Source organism: Aquarana catesbeiana, linkage group LG01 (assembly GCF_042186555.1).
Source record: "Aquarana catesbeiana isolate 2022-GZ linkage group LG01, ASM4218655v1, whole genome shotgun sequence".
NCBI lineage: Eukaryota > Metazoa > Chordata > Amphibia > Anura > Ranidae > Aquarana > Aquarana catesbeiana.
Window position 1 is genome coordinate 767348597 of NC_133324.1, and position 15074 is coordinate 767363670.

The 15074-nt window shown below is 39.0% G+C and overlaps 1 protein-coding gene across 1 annotated transcript in view; it reads right to left on the minus strand.

Moving 5' to 3' along the window:
- Nucleotides 1–9568, minus strand: part of PALLD (palladin, cytoskeletal associated protein) — a 486054-nt gene extending 476486 nt beyond the window's left edge. Inside the window, exons 1-2 of the mRNA XM_073606212.1 lie at nucleotides 9439–9568; nucleotides 7750–8773 (exon numbers count right to left, since the gene is read on the minus strand). Coding sequence (XP_073462313.1) covers nucleotides 7750–8759 — 1010 coding nt within the window. The 5' untranslated portion in view covers nucleotides 8760–8773; nucleotides 9439–9568. The remainder of the gene's footprint in view (nucleotides 1–7749; nucleotides 8774–9438) is intronic.
- Between the last annotated feature and the right edge of the window lie 5506 nt (nucleotides 9569–15074).

A 15074-nucleotide genomic window follows, 5' to 3' on the forward strand; every position in this document is an offset into this window, starting at 1 on the left:
GTTAACTGTGCTCTGAACTACTTAAATAAACTTCTCATACCCTTTTGCCCATATATACTGCACTGATAAATGGGGACTTGCAATCACTTACTTCCCTAACCAAGGATCTGGTTTCCTTCCCTGGGGCATTGGTTGGTCTATTTCCACCTAAGGGACTATTACCATAGGCTCCTTATATAGAACTCTTATTCTTAGATTACTCTTAGATTATATGTGAACTCCCCCCAGTTTTACACACTGTGGAGCCCTTAGATGTTCTACTGCACCACAAAGCACTTTCAAAACAAGCTTGTCCTACACTCTGCTGCCTTTATAAAACAGCCATAGATGTTCTCCCCTCCTCACAGTCAGACAACCACCCCCCACCCCCCACCCCACCCCCGCTCCTGAGGGCCTCTCCCATTCTCTCTCTATACTCCTACCCCAAACCCAACTTTACTTCCTCTTCTTTCTCTCACTCCACGCTTGACTTTTCTCTTCTGCAGTAGGACATCAGACCCTTGGTGACTGTTGCGCAGAAGTACCTACTTCTTTCAGAACCCACTCAGCAGATTAAGGATGGCCTCTGGTGAACAATACTGCTAAATTACCTGATTGTAGCCTGTGTACAACATGAAACCTTTACAGCTGCTTGTAATGCTTGGTCTGTATTAGCATATTGTTTTCATCTCTGGACCATTTGCCCTTTGATTTGTACAGCTGATCTGCAATCCTGTACTGTTATAAAAATTAAATAAATAATGATAATAAAGACAGCAAGTAGCAGATAGGACTAAATTCAAGTACAGCTTGCACTACCATTTCAAGAATGTCAACATAATAGCAGTCTTTAGATCAGGAGAGGGGAAATTAGCACTCTAAGCCATTCAGGGCTCAATGGCTTTGCAAAGTGCAGTAGGGAAAGGCATAGCATTGTTCTTATGAGTCTACCATTACCTCTTCACTGTCAAATTGGCAGGCCTGCACTTTTTAATTGCACTAGAGGCTAGAGATCTAGTTGTGCTGTCCAATGGCGGACCAATGATGTTACAGGGTGCAGAGATTCCCATTGTATGAACTCTTGGTCCTGTGCCAGATGATATAAGCAGGTTCCCCATTGGGTCCTCCCCACTGTTGATCCAAGAGAATGGTGGAAAGCCCTTACTCAGAGATTAAACACAGGCTTGCAACAGACAGGTTGCAATTATTGCTATCCCCTTTCTGATTAACCTATAAAGGTTTTATTATTCTTAATCTAACAAACTTACATTTTAGCTGAGGAAAAAGACACTAGTATTTGAGCTCTTTTTTACTTAATTGTACCTGAATTTGTCAGCCTGTAGGGAATGCTGCTAAATGTTAACAGTACATCATTTAAAGGACCTCTGCTGCAACATTTTCAAAAAAGCAATTTAAAAGATATTTAGAAAAACGTAAACTTGACAAATGTAGCAAATACAATGTTAAAGGCTCCAGAACCAACAGGTTCACGTGGTTTTGAAATGGTTCGAGAAACTAGAACCTGCTAATTTAATTTGGCTCATTTTGTTTTACTGTCAGATCATTTGATGGAAAATTAGTGCAGAGCTTCTCAACAAAGACTACGGTACACAAATATGAAAAAACATCAGTCACAGTCAGTGTCCAAAGAAATTATATTCCACAGTTTATGGCAACTTTACACAAATCTGTATATAAGTGCAGAGGGGATCATTTACTAAAGAAGTGAAAGTTGGTCCCTTAGCAAAGTGAACATTCAAATAACAAAGTGTATTCTGGTAAATAAGGTGAAACTGTGTTCATTTTGAAAACCCAATCATGTACTAGGTAATTTAATCACTTTAAAGTGATTGTAAAGTCTCATTAAAAAAAAAAAAATAAGCATGTTATACTTACCTTCTATGTGCAGTTGATTTTGCACAGAGCAGCCTAGATCCACCTCTTCTCAGGTCCCTCTTTGCCTATCCTGGCCCCTCCCTCCTGTTGAGTGCCCTCACAGCAAGCGGCTTGCTATGGGGGCACCCAAGCCGAGTCACAGCTCCGTGTGTCCATTCAGACACGGAGCCCCGACCTAGCCCTGCCCCCTCTCTCCCCTGATTGGCTAACTGACTTTGATTGACGGACACAGGAGCCAATGGCACCACTGCTGTGTCTCAGTCAATCAGGAGGAGAATCCCGGAAGGCTAAGACACTCGAGGACATCGCTGGAGAGAGCTGGAGCTGAGGTAAGTAATTGGGAATGCATTAAGATAAAAAAACATCTGCCTTTACAACTCCTTACAACTTTTTCTTGCACTTTTTGTTTACAAGTTTAAATCATTTTTTTTGCTAGAAAATGTTTTATAAACCCCAAACAATATACATTTTTTTTAGCAGAGACCCTAGGGAATAAAATGGTGTGCAATTTTTTATGTTACATGGTATTTCAGCAGCGGTTTTGCAAACTTAATTTTTTAGGAAAAAATACACTTTAAAGAATAAATTAAAAAAACACAATATATACCTCTTTTTTTATAAAATGTGAAAGATGATGTTACGCCAAGTAAATTGATATCTAACATGTCATAATTTAAAATTGTACACACTCCTGGCATGGCGCCAAAATCCAGTACTTAAAAATCTCCATAGGCGACATTTTTAAAAAATTACAGGTTACCTGTTTAGAGCTACATAGGAGGTCTATGCTGGAATTATTGCTCTCGCTCTAACGTTCGTGGCGATACCTCACATGTGTGGTGCGAATACCATTTACATATGCATGTATGACTTAGGTATGCGTTCGCTCCTGCACGAGAGCAAACATCGCTTGTAAAAGAAATAAGGATGACAGGTCATCTTTATAGAGAGAGTTGGGGTCAAAAAGAGGGAGGACGTCCCCTCCCACCGCTTCTGAAAGCATTCCAGTGGCTCAGGAGCCACTCAAAACGCTTTAATTAGAAAGCCTGCCACTGGCTGTAAAAAATCAATACGGGGTTATGACTAATATCTTCAGCCATAATCCCGGTAAACCACTTCAAAGCCATGATGTATATATACGTATTGTGGTCTTGAAGTTGTTAAAAAAAAATGTATTAGCACATCATTTGAAATTTAAGTTAAAGAACACAGGTTCACCTAATTTATTAAGATTCACTCCAAAGTAAACAGTCACTTTTCTAAGTGAACAGTCTACTTTTTTAGTAAGTCAACCCCTATGTCTAGTAGTGAGGTCCTATTTATAAATACTGTGTTTACCATTAGCAGAATGTGGCTTACTTAATATATGAACCTGGTGGGAGATGCAGACTGTACTAGGAATACATTGGTCTGTATTCTGTGGTATAACAGCTTATTACAAAAACTTTAAAGTGGTCGTAAACCCTTTATAACCACTTTTGCCTACAGGTAAGCCTATAATAAGGCTTACCTGTATGTACCGTGAATTTCTCCTAAACTTGCACAGTTTAGGAGATATTCACTGTATCCGCATGTGCAGACATCATCGGCACATGCGCACTGAAGAAATGGCTTGTTCATGACCGGCGGCTCCCGCACGCATACACGGGAGTGACGTCACCGCGGCTCCGGCCAAACACAGCGCCGGAGCCCGCAAATCCAGAAGTAACATTCCGGAGACATGTCGCCTGTCACAGCGGTGTACGGGGACTGCTGCAACAGCTTTGTTCTAAGGTAAGTATTTCATAATGAGCTAGTATGCAATGCATACTAGCTCATTATGCCTTTGTCTTGCAGGTTGTTTTTTTTTTTCAGAGTTTAAAACCACTTTAAATCTTTGAATGTAGGACATTGGTTAATATTTTTGCTAAGTAATCTACCTGCAAGTACCGATTGACATCTGATTAAGTCTTATTTACTGTAATACAATTTGCCAGCTATTTAAAAATTGCTAAAAATTGTGTATTGTCCAGATCAACAGATAACTGTGATTCTTAATTTATATGATACTCTGGGTACAGGAGATATTTTAATGAATATATTCAACCAAATATGAATATAAGGAAATGGAAAGATCAACATCTGAAAATTCATTTACTTGACTGACCTTCAATGCTTCCAATGTATACTTCATGACTTTATATAAAAATGAATGCTATTCTAGGATGACCTTCCTTTCCCACATTTTCCTCCCTCACCAGAGGATAGACTTAATTGATTATATCCCTACATAACACACACTAGTATTTGTGCCAACCACTTTTCCCCTTTCTCCCCCTAGCCCCCAAACATCCACCACTCTTCCCAATTTTCTCAGTTCCCTTAACCCTAAAAGTTTTCCCCTCTAAGAATAAAGTTATTGGTTCACACAGTAAAGCCCCGTACACACAATCAGACTTTCCTACGGGAAATGTTGGAGGCGGTAAATCCGACCGTGTATATGCTCCATCGGACAATTGTTGTCGGACTTTCCGCCAACAAATGTTGGCTAGCATGTTTTCAAATTTTCCACCAACAAATGTGTGTTGTCGGATTTTCTGATCGTGTACACAAGTCCGTCAGACAAAAGTCCAAAGTACAAACACGCATGCTCGGAAGCAGAAGGGGTCAGTCTTGTAAATTAATGTTTGTAATGTAGAATTAACATTCATGACATGGCAAATTATGAAATCTCCAAATGCAGCGCACAATTCTCTTCTTCTTTAATAAAATAATAATGAAGCTGCTTTGCTGGTAAAACTGATGGAGTTATTGCAAACAAATTTTCCAAGGCTTTTTTTTATAGTGATATCAAGAATAATATTTTTATGTTTTGTTTTTTTTTATTTGTGCAAGTTACCACAGCACCATTATCCCGTAGTTTATAAGATCAAAGATACAACTATGTTGGTGTCCCTTGTCAATTTTACATTGTATTTTTTAAAATGTAACTGCCTACTCCCAAACTGTCATTTAAAGTAAAACACATAGCCAAGTATTATTCTACACAATTTTTTTATTGTGCATTAAAAATAAAAAAAATAGACATGCTATCTTCCAATAGAACTTAACCAAAAAGTGCATTCTATGCATCCAAAAATATAGAAAATATACCAAATCAAATCATTATTCAACCAAAAAAATAATGTCAAAGCAATAACTCCAAGACCAATAATAAATAACATGTTATCTCCTCCGACTCCGCAACACGCCTGGTTGACAAACGGCCGTTCAGAAATGAACTGAAAAGCACGAAAGGAAAAACGCAAAAAGAAAAGTGCAAATCAACACTCACCAAACTTCTACTAACACGAAATTAGCAGAAGGAGCCCAAAGGTTGGCGCTAAAGAGCTGAAAAACCACGTGGTATGTCTAGTACGTCACTACGTTCGTAATTGTTGGCCAACATTTGTGTGACCATGTGTATGCAAGACAAGTTTGAGCCAACACCCTTCGGACAAAAGTCCACGGTCTTGTTGGAGGTTTTGTTGGCGAAAAGTCAGATTGTGTGTACAAGGCATAAAGCCTCGTACATATGATCGGATTGTTGGCCAACAAAACCGTGGAATTTTGTCCAAAGGGCGTTGGCCCAAACTTGTCTTGCATACACACGGTCACACAATTGTTGGCCAACAATTATGAACGTAGTGACGCACTAGACGTACTACGTGGTTTTTCAGCTTCTTTACGCCACCCTTTGGGCTGCTTCTGCTAATTTCGTGTTAGAAGTTTGGTGAGTGTTGATTTGCGCTTTTCATTTCGCACTTTTCATTTCGCACTTTTCAATTTGCGCTTTTCAGTTTGCTCTTTTCAGTTAGTTTTTGAACGGCCGTTCGTCAACCAGACATGTTGCGGAATCGGAGGAGATAACGTGTTATTTATTATTGGCCTTGGAGTTATTGCTTTGACATTATTTTTTTGGTTGAATAATGATTTGATTTGGTATATTTTCTACATTTTTGGATGCATAGAATGCACTTTTTGGTTATGTTCTATTGGCAGATAGCATGTCTAATTTTATTTGTTTTATTTTTTTAATGCACAATAAAAAAATTGTGGAGAATAATACTTGGCTATGTAAAATTGACAAGGGACACGAACATAGTTGTATCTTTGATCTTAAAAACTACAGGATAATGGTGCTGTGGTAACTTGCGCAAAAAAAAAAAAGCATAATAATATTATTCTTGATATCACTATAAAAAAAAAGCCTTTGAAAATTAGTTTGCAATAACTCCATCAGTATAACCAGCAAAGCAGCTTCATTATTATCCCTTTAAAGAAGAAGAGAATGTGCGCTGCATTTGGAGATTTCATAATTTGCCACGTCACGAATGTTACTTCTCCATTACGAACGCTAGTTTATAAGACCAACCGCTTCTGGCTCGTCCTTGCTTTCGAGCACGCGTATTTGTACTTTGGACTTTTGTCCAACGGACTTGTATACACACGCGTGGAAAATCCGACAACACACATTTGCGGAAAATTTGAAAACCTGCTAGCCAACATTTGTTGGTGGAAAGTCCAACATGGAGCATACACACGGTCAGATTTAGTGACAACAGCCTGTCATCGAATAGTCCTATTGTGTGTACGAGGCTTAAGAACATTGTACCTAGATCTTTGTTACACAATATTTATATAGCTTTTCACAATGTACAACAGATCACTACAATGGTAATTGTACTTATGCCATGTATTTTCTTCTAGTGTTCAAGATGCTGCTTTGTTGAAAAATTGGCTACCAAATTGTGAGCCAGTCAAAATTACATCGTGTAATAACCAAATCTCACTGTTCTCTTTATTCTAATCTCCTGTGTTATTTCTAAAAAACCCTAATAAGGACGTTTTAGAATTAAAAAATCAAAAAAACAAAAGAGAGACAAATTCCTGTTTGGGTTTATAGTAATTATCAAAAGCTGCTAATTTTAAGCTTCAGTGGCTGTTTTTTGTTCAGGGATTACAAAATATCACACAAGTGCATATCTATATGCAGTTCTCACTTTTTCAATAATCATAGAAAGAAAAAGGTTTAACAGTAAAACTTTGTGTGCATGCCACAGTGATTATGACTTATCATAGGCAGTTTATGCAATTTAACCTAACTACAATACTATGATCAGCAAGCAAGATAACATACACAGCTAAGCCCTGCCACATTAGCAGCCTTTATCACTCAAATTGTAGTTCCTTTTTTTTTTTTTAGATCTGGTACATGAATCTAGTATGTATCAATTCATTTAGACTTATTAGGAAAAATGTCAGCCTGTGCTACAGATTTTCTAATACTGTGATAGCTCCCATTTTTAAATGTCCAGTATGTTCCCTGAGAAAGTGTGCTATGTATGGGGGAAGGGGAGTAAAAGATGAAACCTTCTGACACATAAGGTATTGCTTTCAAAGCATGGTTGTCAAATCTTGAATCTTATTCAGCTGCTTCGATTTCCTCTAAGTGCTGGGCTGCCAAGATGCCCCTTGATGAGACACCTGCACACCAAGAAAAGGTACCCTTAAGGCTCAAAATGAGGAAAGACTGCTCAGGAGAGAATTGTATTTACAATACACCGCACCATAAGACAGCATTTGTTTGCATGGTTTCTCTCTTTTCATTGAAATTAATTTATTTAAAAATGTTCTAATGCTGAGCCTTTCATGTGATACTAATTTCATTTTTGTAGCTTTCTAGCAAATGCTAAGGTATTTGAAATGCTTTGCTGGGATTTATTGCCAAATATAAAAATAACCAAACTTACAATTAAGTTACAAAGGCATACATAGTTGCATAATACAATCAGATATTTTGCTATGTGGTGGAACTTTGAAAGTGCTATAGGTGAGTAAAGCATTTTGACTTACCTCACTTCTGGAAAGGGGTTTCCTGTCACTCTACATTCCAGCCTTACTCGACTCCCTTCATCCACCTCCTGACTTTTGAGCTTCTGAATAAATCGAGCAGCTGAAGGAGGGGTGTGAGATTTATTAGTCTGACTTTGTGCTGTCTCTTCTTCAGGCGGCTTGCTTTCATTCTCAGTTTTCCCTAGTGTTTCCTCTTTCGTACTCATCATTTCCATGGTGTTCACCTCTGGCTGTGGTTCAATTTCACTTTCATTAATTGTGGGGTTTATGACAATAGTATTCTCTTTTTTTGGTGACAAATAACCACTATCTGGAGAAGAGGAATCTCCATTAGGGCGCCTATCTCTTGCCTTGTTTGTCTCTCGAAATATTGCAGAGAGTTCCTCGATAAAAGTAGCTGCCTTGTGAGCTATGTCACTCTGAGAGTTTAGATCCTTGTAACATGATTTGTTTCTGGATTTTGGAATTGGAAGTGTGGACGAGCCACTTTTTCCTTGAAGTTTAGAAGCTTTTTGGGCCTGCAAGGTTCGAATTATACTCGGGCTGGCAGTCAGAAATGGAGAAACCATTCCTCTCATATTTGAACCCCCAGGTTTATTGGAACCACCAGCTCTACCCAACTTATTTATAACATTTTCCCTTTTTCTGGAGTTTTCTGATGTTGTGTTGCTTAATTTTAACTCCTTGTAAGATCTGTCAGGTGGGTTATTATGAGTAGATTTCAAAACATGACTCTGTCTTTGATCCTCCGACAAAGGTCTTGAAAATGCTTCCCTTGCAATGTCAAGACTCTTGTTCATTTCCTCTTGACTAAGGAAGGCAGAAAGTTCTGAGAAATTTCCATCACTGGAGTCACCACGGAAATCTGACAGAGTATCATAGAAGGAATCATGGGAAGAAGATTCAGACATACTTTCAGGCAGAGAGTTCTGTTTTTTCCTCTCATTAGCGTAGATTTCCTTTGTTATAAGAGACAGGGGCAGAGCTTGATTCAGAGCTCTGTTTGCCATCCTAAGAGGTAGCCCTGGAGCAAAAAGAAATGATAATTAATGTATGGCTCTCATGTCAAAACATCAACTTCCCAGTAAGTTTCATCTCCAGAAAAAAAAACGCACATTAGACTACTGGACTCTGCACAACACAGAAGTATCATGGAAAACATGCCAAACATAATGTATAATTTATATTCTAGAAGAAAAGCATAAATGTTAAATTAAAAACACATATTGCAATGCTTTCAGACTTCATGATTTATACATAGCTAATAATATAACACTAAAACCAAATCCTAAACTTATCATATGAAAGTTATGTAACACATAACAGGGAACCATTTCTTAAATCAACAATACCAATATATTAGCAGTGTCTTATATGAATCATGCTTTCTCCCTTTGATTTATTAAGAACAAAAGATTACAAGTTTATATATATTAATGAACTATAAAGTCAGTTCTTCATTTTTCATATTATTAATTGTTCTTATCTAAAACTTATTTACAATAACAGTATTTAGAAGAACAAAGCAAATTTGTCAAATTATCAATTTGCTGAATTTTTTAACAAAGTGTTTTATAAGAAAGAATTTTTTTTTCAAACACAAATAACGTATAACTATAAAAATACAATAAATATTAAAATTGCTCAATATTTTTAGCATGTATTTGGAAATAAGAAAATATTGCTCACCTACAAATCCTCTGAGAATTGAGTATAGGCTCTTATTCAGAAGAAATAGGTGTACAGCTATACATTAAGTATTGCTTTGTCCCCACAGCACTGATGAGGTGAATGTGGCCTGGAACTAGCATCTGTTCCCACAGGACCATGTCATTCTTCCTCCAGTCAACTATATTTGGTAACAGATCTCATGTTTCAGTGCACTGCTATCTGGAATTCCAAGAGAAAGGCTGTTGGGCCTTGCTGAAATAACCTCACCAACACTTGCATCTCAGATATCGGAGGACGCTGTGTTTCATTTTATTATCTGTGCAGCTCTTTTAGTATTACTAGTCATAAGAAAAGCATTAAGCTGGTAAAAGTCCTTCAAAGATATATAAATGTCAAAGCATTAAAGTACATTTGAAATAAAACTTGCAGTAACCTACAGAGGAACCTGATTGTGGTAAATCTACTTATGGAATACCAGCTTTTGTAAAAGTAAAATAAAGCATTTTCATTTTTTTTTTTCATTTTGAATAGAGTAGTTCAGGGCCACTCTCAGTTTTTGTTTTGCCACCTGTGTCAGTGGGAGACTTCCCTTCACTTCCTGTTGCATAGCCACAACAGGAAGCAAAATTAAATCTCTCCAAAGTGTGGGAACTTCCTGGTTGTTACCAGGATCAACGGAACTAGTGTCCCATTGGAAGTTTTCCCTTACATTTCTGTTCTGGTGATATTTTCTTTCACTTTTGATGATAAAGGCCAGCAAGACAAAGAGTAGAGTGGTTAAACTGGAACTATAGCCACATTAAAAAATGACATATATGTTACAATATGTCGATGGCATTAACACCCCCACCCCAACATAACATAGATATATTACCTGTTGATCCAGCCAGTAAGCTGTCTAGCAAAAATGGCAGTTAGAGGGTAGAGACAAACCTTTTCACACTGATATGGGTGCTTACAGGGGTTAGCTGTTATTAAAAACCCTTTCATGACTAAGCCTATTTTTGACATTTGGTGTTTACAAGTTAAAATCCGTATATTTTGCTAGAAAATTATTTAGAGCCCCCAAACATTATATATATATTTTTTAGCAGAGAATCTAGAGAATAAAATGGTGATTGTTGCAATATTTTATATCACACGGTATTTTTACAGCGGTGTTTTAAATGCAACTTTTTGGGAAACGGGACACTTTCATGAATTTAAAAAAAAAAAAACAGTAAAGTTAGCCCAATTTTTTTGTATAATGTGAAAGATGATGTTACGCTGAGTAAATAGATACCAAACATGTCACGCTTTATAATTGCACGCACTCGTGGAATGGTGACAAACTACGGTACCTAAAAATCTCCATAGGCGACGCTTTAAATTTTTTTTACGGTTACCAGGTTAGAGTTACAGAGGAGGTCTAGTACTAGAATTATTGCTCTTACTCTGACGATCGCGGCGATACCTCACATGTGTGATTTGAACACCGTTTACATATGCGGGCGCAATTTCTGTATGCGTTTTCTTTGCTGCGCGAGCTCGCGGGGATGGGTGCGCTTTACATTTTTTTTCTTATTTATTTTTAGATTTATAAATTGTGTTTAAAAAAAAAAAATGTTTGATAACTTTTATTGCTATCACAAGGAATGTAAACATCCCTTGTGACAGTAATAGGTGGTGACAGGTACTCTTTATGGAGGGATGGGGGGTCTAAAAGACCCCCATCCCTCCTTTGCACTTCAAAGTATTCAGATCGCCGTTTTCGGTGATTCTGAATACTGTATATTTTTTCAAAAGCGGCGCCATTGGCAGCCGAGTAAACAGGAAGTGACATCATGACGTCTCTTCCGTGTTTATTATTAGGAGGCTGGAACGAAGCCGCTTACGGCTTCGACCCAGACTGTCACTAACCGGAGGCCCGGTAAGAGCGGCAGGAGGCGGCGGGAGGGGGGACGTCCACTCCCGCTCCTCCGGTATAACAGCCGAGCGGCTTTTAGTCACATCGGTTGTTATACCTGGAAAGCCGATCGCCAGCTCTAAAAAACAGTACCGGGATGATGGCTGCAGCTGTGGGCATCATCCCAGTATAACCCCGGAAAGCCGAGTACGCACATCTGCGTACGCTAGGCGGGAAGGGGTTAACCAATACATAAAACCTTATTCCAAAGGGTGTGTTACCTGCAGTTAGGTTTTAATTTTTTAGTGACTAATAAATAGAAAAACAAAAATGTAATATACTACAGCTTTCAATGTGATGGATACATTTGTTTTCCTTTTCTTTTACCTGGTGATCCTGCCAGTAACACATCCGTCTTAGGGCGTCACCAGTCTGGAGAAAGTAGCAACAGAGACACCCTTGGAAGCAGCATTCTCAATCTGAGGTGAGGGTAGTGTTAGATGCACTAGCAGACTGGGCTTGAGTAACAAATGAGAGCCAAACTCTAGCGGCACAAACTGTTGGCGCTATATAAATCCTGTATAATAATAATAATAGGGAGAAATGTTTTATATAAATAAATAATAGCTGACCATTATAAGCACCCCTGTCAGTGTTAAATGGTTTGTCTTAACCCTCTAACTGCCATTTTTAGTGGAAAACTTGGTCTCTTAAGACCCCTTTTACACTGAGGCGTTTTTCAGGCGCTTTTGGGCTAAAAATAGTGCCTGTAAAGGGCCTGAAAAACGGCTCCCATGCAGTCTCAGGGTGAAAGCCCGAGTGTTTTCACACTGAGGCGATGCGCTGGCAGGATGTTAAAGAAACTCCTGCAAGCAGCATCTTTGGAGCGGTGAAGGAAGCGGTGTATTCACCGCTCCTAAACCACCCCTGCCCATTGAAATGAATGGGCAGCGCCACTAAATTGCCCGCAAAGCGCCGCTGCAGTAGCGCTTTGCGGGTCGTTTTCACCCTTTTTGCCCACTAGCGGGGGTGAAAAGCGATCCGCTAGCGGCCGCAAACCTCCGCAAAAACGACGATAAAGTGCTGCTAAAAATAGCAGCGCTTTACCGCTGATGCCCCGGTGTGAAAGGGGCCTTAAGGAAGCTGAAAAACGACAGACTTACTGGTCAGATCAAAGGTGAAAATAAAGGAAAAAAGTCTAAACAAGAAAACCAATTTAGCCTATTTAAACCCTTACAATCTACTTTTTGCTACAAGTAAGCCTATAATAAGGCTTACCTGTAGCTACCCTGGATATCTCCTAAACCTACACGGTTTAGGAGATATTCCTTGTATCTACATGTGTGGACGTCATCAGCACATGCACACTGAAGCAACGGCACGTTCAGTGAGTGTGCCGTTACCGGTGGCTCCCAAGTGACCTCACCGCGGCTCCGGCCAATCACAGCGCCGTAACTCAGTGAGCGATGTTGCCGGCTGGAGCTGTGTACGGGCACCGCAGCGGGGGTTTCAATCTCAGATGAGTATTACATAATGAGCTAGTATGCTATGCATACTAGCTCATTATGCCTTTGTCTTGCAGGTCTTTTTTTCCCTCTATGTGGGTTTACAACCACTTTAAAGCGTACCTAAATCAAAAACAAAAAATGTAATATATTGCAGTTTACCAATCCTTAGATGAGGTGGCAGGATTAGTTTTTTTTTCAGGTATTCTTCCCTTATTTTCATCTGGTACTGGTCTATAATTATTTCTCCACTGTTTCTATGTAAGGAGCAATAGTCATCACATAGGCTTGGACTTCAAACGTGCACATCTCTATTACATGGTGGATTGATGGCACTGTAGTTTACACAATATAAATATAATAAATATAAAGATAAATTTGCTTTTGCTTTTTAGGGATCTGCTGCCATCTATTTGTAAATGATGCTTAACATAGAAATAACTGTGTAGCACTTCTTGTCCCTGCTAGGCTGGCTTGAAAACCTAAGAAGGAGAAAGTGGAAAGAATAAGAGGAGCTGACACCACATGTCCACATACAGAAGCTGCATTGCTGCAATGCTATTTTATCCAGACCAGAAACAAATACTATAAGGTAATTTTTCCCATGTTCTGTGTTTTAACTGTAGCTGCCCATAACTTCTTTATCTGAATCCTAGTGGCAGGCAAGTCTCTGCCCTATTGCTAATATCTCAAAGGCACAGAGCCAGATAGCTAGGTCTGTGCTATGGTATTTATGCAGTGGTCACCTTCTAGTGTCTTAGTATGTGAGCATGTTTATTGCAATAGAGTTTATATGCAGCTCCTGTTATTTTAGTTATATGCAGCTCCTGTTGTTTTAGTTAACCCTATCCCTTCTGATCTGGGATTCTATAGCTAATTTTAGCTTTGGTCTCGACGATCAGCAGAGCCAGGTTAGGCATCTGATGGACAATTGTGGTAGTGAGAGGCCTGGTTGCATGTCAGATTAGAAACTACTAGGGAGGGACTAAAGCACAGAGTAGATAGGCTGACTCTGAGTATCAGTGCCACATCACAGTTTCTGCATGTGAGAAGCTATGTTCCAGACTGGTTGGACAACATCTGGAGGATCTCCCCATCACTGCCGATCTTGTTTTCAGGTGTCCGACACAAAGACAGATGCTGCATCACATTCGTCCTCAGTGGCCACTACAAGTGAACTTTGCTGCAACATTCACCTGGAGATATCTCTATTAATAACTGTATATACCTGGGTATATGTGCACAATTGCACTAGAATCAGGCCCTTTGCTTATAATACCTGTTTGTGTGTTGGGTGTACATATAAATATTCTCTTCTTATACAAAGCTTGTACAGTATTATTTCCATACTGGCATACTGACATACCTATGGTTGATGTTACAGTAGTTCCTCTGTGCCCAATTACTTTCATTAGATTACTGGTAATTCCCCAGGAAGGGAATCCCTTCTCTTAACAGAGGTCCTGTCCTGGGTGGAGGCACTGCCAACATTATTATCAAACATACTCTTCCACTTAACAAAGGTTCTGGTTCTCTTATAATCCAGAGCAGTATCCTCAACCTCCTACTAGATGGTAGATTTAACCTGTACTGGATCATGTAAATAAAGAACCTGTATTAGATAGCTGTTCTCACAGGATGGATAATGATAGTGTCAATGCAAGTGATGCTTTAGCCAAACTGACTAAAATGTTATCACAGGGTTTACAGGCAGCACATTACAAGAAGATAAACATGCTTTCTGATAATGTATTTGTGTCACAAGAAGAAGAAAGTTTCAAAGTCTGGAAAGAGCACACTTTCTAATGTCTAAGGGAGTGGTCCTATTTAGAAGAAGGCAAGTGACAGTGTGTCACTGAAAGTCTGAGGTCCCCAGCTGCCAAATTAATCCACCTGTACTGTATTGAGATACTAAAGAGGGAGCAAGTGCAATGGATTTCAAACAGGTACTGTCTGATCACTTTGAGCCATACTATGATCATGAACAGAGGGTGGCTGAATACCATATGTCTCATCAGAAAGAAGGACAAGAGGTTTCCGCTCTATAAGAACCAGTCAGTTAGCAGGAGTCTTGCTACCTCTCTGTCCTTTTGCACAGCTTCTCAAAATTATGTTATCTGACAAAATTGCTTCTCTCCATGAGATAATGAAATTAGCGAAGAGTTTTGTATTCCCAAAAAAGTGAGCAGTGTTCAAAAAAAAGATCACTATTCTATCTCTCCCCAAAGAGAACATCCTGAGTCCAACCAAACAAAATCTTTGGT